At 47.3% G+C, this 14,535-nt stretch overlaps 1 protein-coding gene across 6 annotated transcripts in view; it reads left to right on the top strand.

Moving 5' to 3' along the window:
- Positions 1-14,535, top strand: part of LOC149858715 (uncharacterized) — a 41,943-nt gene that overhangs the window by 13,189 nt on the left and 14,219 nt on the right. For 4 of the 6 annotated variants that reach the window (XR_016444016.1, XR_016444015.1, XR_016444012.1 and 1 more), the window contains exon 2: positions 12,710-12,787. Coding sequence is in view for 1 of the 6 variants with exons in the window: in XM_090061705.1 (XP_089917831.1) it covers positions 2,462-2,512; positions 12,710-12,787 (129 nt within the window). In the remaining 5 variants the exon portion in view is untranslated. Of the gene's footprint in view, positions 1-2,101; positions 2,513-3,070; positions 3,188-12,709; positions 12,788-14,535 lie in introns of those variants that run through there. The other 2 variants (XR_016444013.1, XM_090061705.1) reach the window with 2 other exon arrangements.

The following is a 14,535-nucleotide window of genomic DNA, read 5'->3' as shown; positions in this document are numbered from 1 at the left end:
CACATCATGTTAGTACTGGTAGGTTTGCCAACCTGATACGCAAGAGTAATCACAAGATTTCAAATAAGAATCCAGAGTGTTAAAAACATTGCCCTGTAGTTGGTTTGCTGAATTATTTGGAACAGAAGTCTTAGTCTTATTTTTTTGTAGTTAAAAAAAGAGTGTAAGTTAAGAACTGGCATTTTTTGGGGGATGGGGGAGCGGGGGCTTGAGTGTAACCAGGTTGAGTACTGCTGTACTAGATAAAAGCTTGGAAGTGAAACAGGGCCAAAGAGGGAAAATGAACATCCAGCAGTCCAGCCCTAGAGGCAGAAACACAACTCTACTGCCCCATCCACACAGTGACAATCCTCAGGCTTCTCTCAATTGCTAAGGAGAGGCAGGGTCCACCCTGAGCCTGTGTGTGCCACTATTTAAAACAATGTTCTGGGGGCCAAGGGGGGAGAGTGACTTTGTGGCAGTCTGAACTCGGAATTTGGAGTGGGAGGTGCTTGGCATGGTTGATTTCCATAGGATTACCCAGCATGCTTGCTTGGCTCAGAACTGATTCACAGCAGCCCAAGCTCTGGGAATGTACTGAAAGCTTTGGGCTTTGCTTATGGCTGCACTGAGCTTGTTTTAATTCGGGGGGGACGGAAGGGGGGGTTCACATTAAACAACTTTATATTCTCTTTTCCTGTGAAAGCTTTCCAGTAAGCGTTCCCTAGCGATGGGATATTAGTAACCTTCAGTGGGAGGGGGTAACGCTTCTGTGATCTCTCCAGCTACTGACAAACAAAGTCGCCATTCTTTGCCTTTCTGAAACTTTTTTTTCTTGGGGGCCCCTTTAAGGTTTATTGCTTAACTATAAACATCATGACATCATCATGAGCCAATCAGGAGGCCAGAGGAGAGCCAGGCTTTCCTGTGGGTCCTGGTAGCTTGCTGAACTTATGCTTGAAGGCATTAAAAGTGGATTGGACCCAGGTTGGAGTGAGGGGAGACACTGATTTTCAAAGCCATAAAGCTGAATTAAAAGGGAGTGGTGCTTGCCTTACTCTCAATGGAAGGAAAGGCTGGTGCCAGTGATGTCAAGCTGGATTTGATTTTGGGACCATTACCCACAGGTGGGAGTCTGAGAAGTGGGACAGCTAGATCCTGTCCCCTGATTTCTGGAGGGTGTGTTGCAAATATGTTAGATTAGGGGGTCTTTGAGTCAGGACATCTGGGTTCCATTCCTGGTTTGGGAGAAGAACGTTCAAGGGTCTCAGGTTCCTTTCCCAGGGTGGAGAGGAAGCAAGTCAGAGCAAAGGAACTTGGAGGTCTAGGTTCTGGAAGACCTTGAACAAGCCTTAGTCATTTTGAATATGAACGTTTAGCTGGCCATGATAGGAGAAGGAGTTCACAAGGCAAGTGGTTGCTTGGTTTGGGTTGGGGAAAGACTCCCTTCACTGAAGGTATTGTCCTAAAAACCTTAAGCACTTGGGCATTGCCTGCATTTGTGGAGCAGAGCCATACAAAGGAGTAACAGTTGGGGGTTACCAGTGAACCCACGGTACAGCTGTGGGAAGCTACGTGATGGCAAGAGCACGCCCAGGGGATGAAGGGGAGCTATAGGGGCTGCCAGAGCTTCACACAAGAAAGGTACAGCAATCTCTGCTGACTTCCTCCTGTTAAGGACTTGAGTATCTGAATGACACAAGAGGCTCAGCGCTTGGCATTAATGTTTAAGGAGCTTGGTTTTGAAGTACGTGCGGCAGTGAGGCCTGGTGGAATGAGGCCGGGCACAATATGCATCTGATTTATAATTAATAAAGGAGATTTATTTCATTCCCTCCCCCTCTCCACTGACCCCCCTCTTCCTCCCTTGCTCTGATTTTGATCTTCAGGTTTAAAGAGGCAGCACCCAAAGGTCGTAGGTGGCTGGTGGATGTTCTTTAATGCACTGCTCTTGCATTTATGTTGCCCAAGAAACTGTGCTGAGCTGGGCACCACCCTCAGGCTAACCCCCTCTACCCCCGCGTGTTAGCTCAGCTTCAATTACTGCTGCTCCCCTGGTCAGGCTTTTCTCTGTGCTGCGGTTGCTTGATTTCGTTAGTGCAGAAGGCAAGGAGGAGCAACGCAGGAGTGGGGGGGATTAGATATAGCCCAGAGCATTGGGAGAGACTTAGGATGCAAGGGAGAGAATACGGGTCTAGTCTCAGGGACCCAATTTAAGTGCAGGTGACTAGTTATCTGGTTGCTTTTGCTGGCATCAAGACATAAAGGGAAGGCAACTTGCACCCTGTGGGATGAGGATGAGGGAGCCACTCCTCTTGGCCTCTTCTTGCAGTGAGAGGTAATGCAACTTGTGCTTTCCCTGCAAGCATTAGCTCCATTTCACAGATGGGGAAAAGGGAACTGAGTCAGGTTGAGCTCAGGGATTCCAGGATCCTAACCCTGCCAGCCACTGGACCACACTGCAATCCTTGCTGCCTGTAGGATGAGGAAAAGGGAGCCTGGAGCCAGAATCCTGGATTCTGGGAACCAGAAGGTAAGAATTTCAAAGCAACAATCTTGCAGTGGTCAAGCGTGGGAGAGGGGGGATTGATCCATGTGGGACTCTATAAATGATAGAATGGTCACAAATTTAGTTCTGGTTAGAATGGCATGTTGCAGACAAGAACAGACGGGATCAGAGCATGGCAGGGTGTAAGTCACAAATGTCACAGCAGGCTGTGCTTTATTCCCTAGTAGATAGGTTTTGGCTGGCAGGCTTGGTGGGGGCTGTGAAGAAGGGGAGATGTTTTCTTAGCACCTTCCCTAAATCTGTCTTCCTCACTCTGTGCTGTGTTAGCAACTGGCTATGGCAGGCTTGCTTGTGACCTTGCATTGGACTTGCCCAGCCTTCACTGAATGAGGATTTAATAAAAATAAATGAACTAACCAAGGAGCAAAAATATTGGAGCATTGCAGAAAGGTTGTAAACCCTCCTGGTGCAGGACTTAAGCCAGTCTCCAGCCCACAGGGCTTAATTAGGTTCAGGGAGAAACTTTTCTATGGGGAGGCTGTTCACAGTGGTTGACTTCAGGGTTTCATGCATCTTTCCCAGAAACAGTGGGCACTGGCCACTGCTAGAGACAGGAGTCTGAACTGGATCAGGATTCCTGCCTTCTCCAGTGCTTCTGGGCATCTGTCCTTACCTACACCATTGTGAAGAATGCCAGAGGTAGGCATTTTGTATGTAATGAGAAGAGAACTGGGTTTTTTTTGGGGGGGGGGGGGTGCGGGTGTAAGAGGGTGGAATTAGTCCTGCTTCTGAGAGGGAGCATGGACTGGTTGAGTGAGTAAAAGCCAGTGTTGCACATGGCTAGAGCAGTGGTTCTCAACCTTTTTTTAGGCTCAAGTCACCCCTCATTAGACTTATAGCATGCCTCAGAAAATGCCAGCTCTTGGCTTTCACAATAATAGAGCAATCCTTCTGATGCAAAGAATTCTGAAAGCCTGTGACAGGACAGAATGTTTCTAATAGATGGATTCCTATTCAAAATCTGTGGGTTTCTCTTGTGAATCATGTATGTTCACTTAACAGTGCCAACATTGCATGGTACCTTTGACAGGATCTCAAGGCATTCTAGGGCACTACAGTACCCTGGTTGAGAATCCCTGGGCCAGAGGCAGTAGCTAAGACCCCAGGCCTGGAGTTTTAGTCTGGCTCTTACCACCGTTGCCCCATGTGCAGTTGCTAAGTCAAGTAGGCATCTCTGCACAATGACAGTCACACTGACCTGCCTACCAGGTGCTTTGTGGTTTAATTCCTAAGTGACTGTAAAAGTATTTTGAGAGGCTTGTTTGGACGGCGTTAGGGAAGGGGAGGGCACCATTACTTTTATGTCTGCAGTTACCTAGGCCAAATTTTATTGTCAGAGAAAGGTTCTTTTTGTGGCAGTTCTTCCTTGGAGTGTTCTGAAGTGACAGCCTGATGCAACAGAAGACTTTCCATTGCCTCTGACAGGCTCCACATCAGATTGGGACTGTGGCTGAGGGTGCAGGGGCCTGGACAGGGGTGCTCACATTGCAGCTTGCTTGTTTCTCCCCTAGGGTGCTCTACTTAATGGTGCCATTGATCAAGCTGTCCTTTAATTTTTGTCCTGAGCTGTTTCTTGTGCCTGTTGTGGCCCAGGACAGCATGGCCAGAGCAGACAAGACGTCATTGAGATGCTCCAGTTGGCCTGATAGAATAGAGCTGAACAGAAGGAAACATCATATAAAATAACGATGACATCCTGTGAAATGCAAGGACGCTGTCTAAAAATAATCAGAAGTGCTCCCCCGGCTCCATCAGGGAACTCCAGCTGCAGCATGTAGCCCCACCACAGGAATGGGGGAGGGGGAGGGGAAGCTGGCCCATCTCCTTTGAGGCCAAGCTGTCTACAGGTAGAGTTCTGTACTTGTTAGGGTTAACTGTCCCGGAGGGGATATGATAGCATTCATGAAGAAGAATCAGCATTGCAGCTAGGGAGCCCCGGGCTCAGCCCAGGCATGTCTGATGCACTCAACCCTGGCTGCTGATGGATTCACAAGCATGTGCGCACAGCCCAGGAAAGCTCCAGGACAAAGATGCAAGATGGGAACAACTCTGACAGCCCATTATCCAGGCAATTCCATCATGGCAATAACCTCTGTTCTCTCCTTCCCCTTGTTTTTCCTTCCCCTTGTCAGATCCCAGAGGGGAAATCAGGTGAGGCTTTTAGCTGCTAAGCTAGACAACTCCCTCTGTCTCATCCTGCTTCCCTTGTACATTCCTAATCTCTGTAGCAATATCTAGGTCCCTAAAAGCTCTTGTTTCTCTGATTCACCAAAGTTTCCAAAAGGTAGCTGGAAAGAAAAGATGAGGAGAGGAAAAGGAAAGGTAGGAATGGGATGGGGCATGGGAAACAGGTGCTGGTTTGTTTAGAACCTGCCCACGGAACCCAGCCACGGTACCACAGAGCTGTGCCCAGACACAAGTCTGCAGACACACAGGAACGCTCACACGGAGGTGAAAAGCTCTCCCACTCAAATAGATTGCTCATGCCCAGGCAACAATGAAGATACAAAGCACCATGGGCCAAACAGGCAACTGTCCAGGTGTGCACCCAGCTGTGGCCAAAGAAACAGTAATGCTCATCTGCAGACAGAGGGACACGAAGGTTAACAGCGATCATAAATGAAGGCATGCCTGTGCTATCACAGCAATAAAATAATAAGCATAATAATATGCTAGCACTAACATGGAGGTAGAAATGGATGTTACCAGGAAGGCTTGTAACCAGGCTCACTCCCCCACTAGCAGGGATATGAATGCTGAGAGTCTCACCCTCCCTTCTCTGCTCCTCCCCCACCCCCCGCGCACATAATGCCAGGAATATACAACTCTCAGAATAACATAAGAGGCCTAACAAAATAAAGAGCAACACAGAGATTGGGATATGCAGTTTGAGAGACTCTCTTAACACCTGCATTCTGCTAACTGACCTAAGACATACCCTACCAAGGAGAGTAGTGCAGTAACTGGCACCCTTTGGTTAGTCTATAAGGTGCAAACCTACTTTGCCTTCTTTTTGACTTCAGACTAGCACAGGTAAATACATCTCACCCCCACACCCAGACAGGCTCCAGCTGGAGATGTATACATGCAAGCTGGCTCGTGCCTGCTGTCCTTTGACACCCTGTGTTGGTTGCTTTGCTCCTGGGATGAGCATGTCAGATCCAGTCCCTCACTAGACTCCCCCAGTTCCAGTGCAGAGACTCCAGTGAGAGCCTCAGACTTCCTGGCCCTCTCTATCGACTGCTTCCCCCCCATGGATTCCATCAGACACACAAAAGGCTCAGTCTCCTCTGTATTAGACTGTCTTTATGTGCTTAACTGGAGGATAGAAACCTTCTAACATGAGCCTGAGAGGGATTAAGAGGATGGCAAGGGGGGCCAAAATGGACTGTGTGTATATAGCAGCCCTAAACATAGCTTGGAAATATCTGGCTGCGTTATCAGTTTAGTTCTTCTGGGGGCAGTACCCCGAGGCCTAATTCTGCTCTTTGCCACTTTGTGGAGTAACGAGTGAAGATTCAAGCCTGAGGGATCCAGTGATTTATTGTGATGACCCAGTTCAGGGTACCCAGCACCATTTTTTTGTGCTAATAATAATGGCATGAGGCCCCCACAAAGCCACATTAAGTGTCCAGTTGTTATCAACCAGTGAGCGCTGACAGCGTATCCGGAGCTCTGCAGAATATATATGGCATTGCACTGGCCCTGGCAGCTTAGCACAGACATCAACAATGCACGTAATCCTCTGGATGACAGTTCAGACACACAGCGGAGCAGATAAGCACAGCAATGCTCCCGGGTGCCCTGCCTGGCTGGGTGCCTCCACCCAGTGGGAAACCAAGTGGAAGGAGAGGGATTTCAGCTGGATATGAGTTATGGAAAGGGGTCCAAGTGATTGGGAGGGTGGAAGAGGAAACCATTGCCTGATAACAAGGAGGGGATGGAGACTGGTTTTGGTGGGAGCAGTTGGGATAGGGGGAAAAAAAGGGAGGATGGTGCAGTAACTGTTGCAGGGTGCATGGAGATTTATTCAGTAGCAGCCAGGATTTTGTGAGAGGTTCTGATTTCATAGCTACTGACTCTGTCTGGAAGAGCACATTGTGGAGAGGTCGCAGTGCCATTCTGCATCCAGATACACCCCTGAGCTAATGTGCTTTAGACAGAAGCTTCCTCCATCACCATGGCCTATCTCAGCACATGAGTGCTGGTTGAAGTAGGGGCCCACTCATAACTGGGACATGGAGATAGATGCCTTCCCTAAGCTCCTCACTCTCTTTCTAATTTGCTGTCAGAGCTGAATAAATTAATGGAGCTGGCTATCAGCATGATAGGAAAATCCCAGCAGGGACCCAGACCCCCTGCAGATTAATCTGCCTGGCTCGCAATAACCTGTCTCCCAAATCACCGCCTCTTAATTCAAACAGTGCAACAGAAAAGCTGCCATAATACCATGCCACCACCCCTCCCGTCACTGCTGGGGAGAAGATCACAGGGGATTGGGGGAGGACAGATCATTGCGGAGATATTAAAAGGAAACACAGACATTACGCTGAGCTTCAAAGCCGTGGCTCAAAAAGTCAGCCACTGGGGACCTGATTGCATCTTTGTATTTGCAAAGCAGAGGAGAGGCAGGGGGAGTGTGAGGACTGTGTTAAAATGGCGGATGGTCCAACTAAACTGTGGTATGTTGTTTGTGGTGGTGGGGAGGTAGATCAATAGAAAATGGATTTGAAATTATCCTTAATCCTGGTATAAGCTATCGGACAGGTGGCAGTGCTCCCAAGCATCCTACACAGCCAGCAGAACAGTTGGGTGGAGAGAACAGGCCCTGAGATGATTGCTGCTTCTCGTACTGGGTTTATTTAGAGAAAAGGAAAGAAGGGGAAAAGGGTTTGCGTTTCTTCTTGCACATAATTCTCCCCCGCCATCGATCCAACATCCTAAGGCAAAGGCTCAGTCCCTGCTGTGAGAGTCAGCAGGAATGAACAGGAGAGTGCTTTTACCTGTTTCTTTCACATCCACTCACACATGCAGTGGTGTCCCATTGCAGGAGGTGCTGGAGTGGAAGGGATGGGCTTCGATTTGAAGAGCCTGTAGGCTGAGGTCCTGGCTTCAGTAGTAGTGTCCTAGGCAGCCACCTGATCTTTCGTCCCACCTGCCAGCAAGTGAAAGAACTCCAAGCTGCCTTGCCTTCACTTGCAATTTGTTTCCTGTTAGTTACTATGTTACCTAATGTGGTAATAAAAAACATTTTCTCTATTCAAGTCACGCCTAGGACAGGATGACGGGTGGATGCAGCAAGCAGGCACATAATGCTGCCAGCATGAAGATCTATGTGATAGACGTAAAGCAACCAACTGTCCTGAATTCTCCACAACTGTCCCAAATGCTAGGGCCAAGTCCCAGTGCCCACAACAAGTTCCTGAAATTAGATGTTGGCCCTGAATTTGAAAAGACGGTCCCAAATTAGCTGATCCTCCTTACTGCAAAATGAAGCTGCCATGAGCATGACTGCACTGCGACATTGCCTCTTTGTTGGGAAGCAGATGTGCTGTCAAGGCTCTACCCCCAAGGTAGTTTGGGCTGCTTCTCAGCAGAGCCCTGCACCATGAAGGTGGCTACACTACCTGGCACCAAAAGGGCTGAGGCTACTTCTGGTTCCAAAGGTTGGAGAAATACCCTAGAATTTCCTCCCCAAAGTTGCTGCCTGATGGTAAGCATCATTTATGCACCATGATAATCACTCCCAGCCCATCATGTTCACACACATCCTCAGCTTGGCAAAGCAAAAAGGAACTGAAAAAAGAAAATGACTGGAAAATGATATTGCTGTTTTCCCTCCCTGTTATTTATTTCCCTTTGCTGGTCCTAGGCACTGCTTTGTATTTCAACTGCATCTTTTCTTGAAGGATCTCAAAGCATGTCATGACCATTTGTTAATTAAGTCCTTGCAGTCCCCTTATGAGATAGGCGAGTAAAATATTAACATCCTCATTACAAAGGCATAGAAACAGGGGACTGCCCCAAGGTCATGCAGCAAATAAGTGATAGGGCGAGAAACAGAACTCAAGAGCCCTGACTCCCAGCACTTCCCTGTTTTGATCAATAAGCGCAATTCCCTCACAACGCCAAGGTTACCATTCTTAAGATTCATGGATTGACAAGTCAGAAGGGGTCATCAGCTTATTCAGGCACACATCCTGTTTAATAGGCCAGAGAATTTCATCCAATCACTCCTGATATGAGCCCAGCAACTTCTGTTTGACTGAAGCATCTCTTCAGGAAGGGCAGCCAATCTTGAACTGAAGATGCAAGAGATGGAAAAATCCAGCACTGTACTCAGTGGCTAATTCCCCTCCCTGCTACATATCAGCACCATCATGTTTCTAATTTGAATTGCCCTGGCTTTAAATTCCAGCTGTTCAGACTCCCCAGTCCATACACAGTCCACCTGACCACATTCTTTTTCAAAAGAAGACAGGTTCTTCTCCTGGATCCCTTTCATCCACCTGATCCCACTGCCTCATCAGTTAGCAACATAGAAAGAGCTATGAGAGACTGATTATTTTTATAACTTCTTGTTGGTTATAGAGCTAAACTCTTTTATCAGTTACAAGCTGAATAACCTGCCATGCTCCCACAGAACCAGGCTGATCTTAGAAGCAAGGTTGGCCTACTGCCATACAAGCTTTATGGCAATTTAAAAGAAGGATTGAAAATGGTTAATATTATCTGTGTGAATTTTCCCTGAGGTGCAGGGATCTGATGGCCAACGGGTTAGATCTCCATGTCATGCTCGAGTCTGAAGCTGTCAAGTAAGTGAAACCAGCAGGCCTAGCAGTACCAGCCCAAGCTGAACAAGGGCCATGTCTACATGAGATGCTGACAGTACAGTTGTTACTGCGCAGTCATTAGTACTTGCACAGTAGATGCCCGATTTGTGCAAGTATTGCATTCTGGGGGAATTTTGTGTAAGTCAAATTCATGTAAGTCGAGACAACTTTCCCCACAGGAAATAATAGCATAGCGAGGGGTTGTGTACCCCAGACATACCTAGTCATAGCTTTTTTTTTCCCTTTTCTCGGCGGAATCACCTTTGGGAGGCTCATCTAGCATCTCACCTATGCGTCTTGCCACTACCACAACAGCGGCACAATGGCGACACAGCTTGCTTGATTCCGCCTGCAAATCTTGTGAGGCATCCATGTATGTAAGCAAATTTTGTGAGCATTTGCGTATATACGCAAATGACGCACATCTTAAGAGGCATTTTCCAGTCCGGACCCTAATAAATCGTGTAAATGTGAGATGTGTATAAGCTGGAATCGTGTAAATCGGGGGTCTACTGTATACATTTAGTATACAGAGGTACACAGTAGGGTTGCCGAATGGCTTTTAAGTGACGCTGACTGTGTAGTAGCTCATTACTACTGTGCAGTAGTGTCACATCACGCTTCATGCCACATGACACTACTGCACAGTAGTAACACACTACTGCCCAGTCAGCACCTCGTGTAGATGCAGCCAAGGTGCAAAAAAGAGAAAAAGAAACTTAATTTAGAAAACTTTCCTTTCAGTAATGCTAGGTACCTGAAAAAAACAGAGCTCTTCATTACACCAGTACTTATTCAGAGAGACTCAGAAGGCTTGAAATTGAACGCAGATTCGCCTCGATGCTATCCTTTTTCCACCCCTCTTCTGCCCAGGGGTTGAATTATTTCTGGCCTCCCCAGGGTTACTTTTTCTTGCTTATGTCAGCTAAGGGAGACTGGATCAGAGAGGATGTATGCCCTTAAGTCTCTAAGCCCCTGGTGAATTAAATTTGATGCTTGAATTGGCACCCCCATCTTGTCTCACAAAACATCTAGGAAGAACCTAATGATAAAATCTGCCATGGGGAGGAAATGTGGGTGTCACTGTCTAATCTCTCTTCTGTGAGGGCATCTCCCAAGGTTATTGGATCTAGTCAGATGTCACACCCTTGGCTTTTGAGATGCTAAGGGGGTGTGTTGGGGGGGGGCATATGCATGATGGGGTAAGGACAGGGGGGAAATCCTATGGCAAAGCAATAAAAACAAGCAAGATGAAAATGTTCCTGTGTGTTAAAATGCAGTGTCTCACTGCAGCAGGCAGGCTGTGTCTAGACAAACCCCTGCAAATCTCCCAGGCACTTATCCCTTCTCATTCATTTCTGATGGACTGTCTAGTGCGAAGTGAACACAGCTGTCTACTGGGGAATGGAGCCCTGGCATGAAAGGCCACAGGCATCCTTTTCATCTTCCTTTTGATTTTCCTTTGACATTCCTTTGTTTTCCTTCCAGACCTTTGCTGCCTTCCATCTCCGTAATCTTATTTATAGGCAGACACATCTGGAGTACTGTGTCCAGTTTGGGGCTCCCCGCTACAGAAAGGATGTGGACAAATTGGAAAGAGTCCAGTGGAGAGCAGTGAAAATGTTTAGGGGGCTAGGGAACATGACTTATGAGGACTGGATGAGGGAACTAGGCTTGTTTAGTCTGGAGGAGAGAAGACTGAGGAGGGATTTAATAGCAGCCTTCAACTACCTTACGGGTGGTTCCAAAGAGGATGGAGTGAGACTGTTCTCAGCGGTGGCAGATGACAGAATGAGGAGCAATGGTCTCAAGTTGCAGCAAGAGAAGTTTAGGTTAGATATTAGGAAAAACTTTCTCACTAGGAGAGTAGCAAAGCACTGGAACAGATTACCCAGGAGGTTATAGAATCTCCATCCCTGGAATTTTTAGGACCCGACTAGACAAAGCTTTGGCTAGGATGATATAGTTGGGGATGGTCCTGCTTTGAGCAGCAGGTTGGATTAGAAGATCTCCTAAGGTCCCTTCTAACCATAACTTTCTGTAATTCTGTGATTCTATGATATACAGGTACCTATAACCCTAACCAGAGTGGCAGGACTTGGATACATACCAGATAAACAGCTAAGCCCCTCTTGTTGCCAATACTCTGAAACAAAAGAGACTCCACCTTTCTAACACCTAGTGAAAAACTGGTAACTCAGAGTGAGCAAGGGTGCTGGCTCTGAGAGTGATCCCAACCTCTCCCAGCAGAAGGTGGTATTTGAATGGTGGCTGTTGGGGTCGTTGCAGCTAGTGCAATAATAATTTCCATCAACAGCATGGATGGAGTGCTGGCTGTGAGGAGTTTGTGGTTTTGGATGCTACAGTGATGGGCCAAGCTATAAGAAACTGAATAAAACCTCACAGCTATTGAATGGCTAAGAAAGAACAGCAGCGGCATGGGGAGCTTAGAGTAAGAGGCATCTTAGGGAATGGGGCTGCAGTGCTGTCCCTGGATGGTGCCCACAGCTGGCCAGACCATAGCTAGGAATCTCTGCAGAAGGAGGTGCTGTGGTTCAGAGTGACTTCACAGCTTCTCCTGGGGTGCTGCTTTAGATGAAAGCCTTCCAGGGGACAGAAAAGCACTAGCTGTTCTTTCCACTGCCAAGGGTCATGGAGGGCATTGCCCTCCAAAAGTAGCATGATAACTACTTTGTGCCTTTCCCACACTGTTTATCTAAGGATCTCAGCCCTTGTCAGACCTAAATGATTGATCAATCATTAATAATAGTATTGCTAGCACCATTCCATGGAAATACTCTTGATGAGTGAGGGTCCGTGGGAGCATACTGTGCTGGCTGGAGAGATGAGATGACAAGTAGCCTGAACCCGGACACCTCCTAGATCCTCAGATGTGTTCTATGGCATGAACAAGGCTCTGACCTCACCATTTGTCCTTGGTTGCACTCTATGTCCTCTGTGCATTTGATGCCAGAAATATGGCTTTCCAAGCGCTACTTCATGGAGGGATTCTTCCAGCCTTCAGCTGCCCAATGGCTCACCAGCCAAGGCAGACATCGACACTTCATTCTTATCATGTCTCATGCAGAAATAACTGGAACATGTGTTAAGGATGAAGCTGGAGTGTCTGCCATGGCAGGCATGCTGGCAGGCAGCTGGAGGAACAGCTCTAATCACTGGACCATGCTCCCTTCCTAAACCAGCATTCTTGGAAAGTTGAGAGAACTTGCTAGGGCAATGTGATAGACAGACAGATACTGAATGGTCATTATACAGATATTATTGCTTCTCTGTTGTGCACAGTATTAAGTTTTTCTTTGCCTTGTAGAAGGAACATGATGTGAGTGCCTTTGGTGTTGTGTCCTTCCGAGTCCACCCCATCTCGTTGCTTCCAACCGCAGGGAAGGTAAGATGGTTACTCCAACTACCTATCCAACTAAGTTGGAAATCCAGGCAGCTCAGATGCTGTCCTGTCAGGTGCCAGGATCCCTATAAAGAAAGCACACTCAGCCTCTAGTGAGGGGAGGCTTGCCATTGCATCCTGTCTAGTCTCTCCTATTATTCTAACTGACTTTGAAGCTATTTTGAGCAGTTTTAGGTACAGTTATGTCCTGCTGTCCTGTAAGGCAGGCTAGATGTGACTAAAGGCCCTTAGAGTCAATCTCAGGACAGTAAGTGGAGGAGAAACTGGAAAGCCACTTGCTCTCCCCCTCACTCCCACACCCCAAAAATAGCCTGGCAATTGGATAACAGTAGGGATTCATTTCTCTTCAACCCCAGATACAAGAACCCCAAATACAAGTAGCTACAAGAACCACATGGGTTCTCATAGCAGCAGCATCCACCTGACAAGCAAGTGAGTTGGATGGATCAGCTGATGCTGATCAGAACAAAGTGCTACCTGGTGCAGATAATTTCTGGCTAGCTCAGATTTGTCCCTATTCCACTTAATGCCATGTCCCTCTTCTCCCCTTTACACCTTTCTCTATGACTGGAAATGTTTCTAGGGGTGATGGGAAAGGCATGGCTGCACAGAGGACTCACAAGAGCAAGGAAATGCTGTAAAATTCCAGTGGGTTTGAGAGGAGATGATGCTGTTGGAAAAGTACCCATTTCCTGGCCTCTTTCCTCCAAGCTATGTCCCAGAGCTTCATATAATTGGAGAGTGTCTGTCTGTTTCCCAAGATCCTACCATTCATGACTCTTATGATCTTTAAGTTGTATACAGAATCTAATCAAATTGGGTAAAATCTTGGCCTAACCGAGCCCATTGCCTGAACACTACCAGCACCCCGGGGAGATTTCTGAGAGGACATTACTGTGTCCTGAGTTTACAGTTAATCCAGAGACCCCAACTCCTCTCAGTCCACACTGAAACCAGACTGCAAAGTGGTCTGAAAAGAAACTGCCAGCATAACACTGGCCGTGTCTACACAAGCAGCAGACTATGCAGTTGTTACTGCGCTGTCATTTAGCACTTGCATAAACAAGTACTAAATGACTGCACAGTACCATCCCCGCACAGTTTTTTTCAGATGCTACTCCACAGTAGCATCTTGTGTAGACCTGCCCACTAAGATGGGATGGCCCACCTGGCACACACACAGCATGTTTGACTGATGTGAGGGAAGCTGAGGGCTTCATCTGTGTCTCTGGATAATGCTCAAAGGGTCTTATGTAAAGAGATTGCAAGAGGCAGGCAAGAGCAGCATTAAATATGCAAGAGGCTGGATCCGATTGAAATTTATGGAACCGGCACGCAAAACCTGTCACGCTGTTCAGGGATTGAGGGGGGTGGGGGTGGAGAAATGCTTGTGCTGAAGAGAGACTGAGAAAGAGAGAAAGACTTTTTGAGCATCTTTGCATATTGTTAATATAAATCCTTGGTTTTCTCTGACACCATGTAACCATGGCGTCTCCCCAGCAAAGAGGAATGGAAAGAGCAGGACTAGAATTTTAAAAGGATTCAGAGAGGGCAACAAAATTCAAGAGAGAAGGAAGAGTGGCTGGGTTCAGAGAAATTGGCCAGGATCCATTTTGTCCCAGCAAGTTCAGGGAAGACACCCAGGTGGCTCTGAGGGCAGTTTCTGATCAGCCTGTACTTCATGGAAGTATGTGCAGGTAAATACACACATGCAGATTATATATGGCCAT

This window comes from Crocodylus siamensis, chromosome 8 (assembly GCF_052110815.1).
Source record: "Crocodylus siamensis isolate JL-2025a chromosome 8, ASM5211081v1, whole genome shotgun sequence".
Taxonomy (NCBI): Eukaryota; Metazoa; Chordata; order Crocodylia; family Crocodylidae; genus Crocodylus; species Crocodylus siamensis.
The sequence above is the reverse complement of the archived record's forward strand: the minus strand, read 5'-3'. Positions and strand labels throughout refer to the sequence as shown.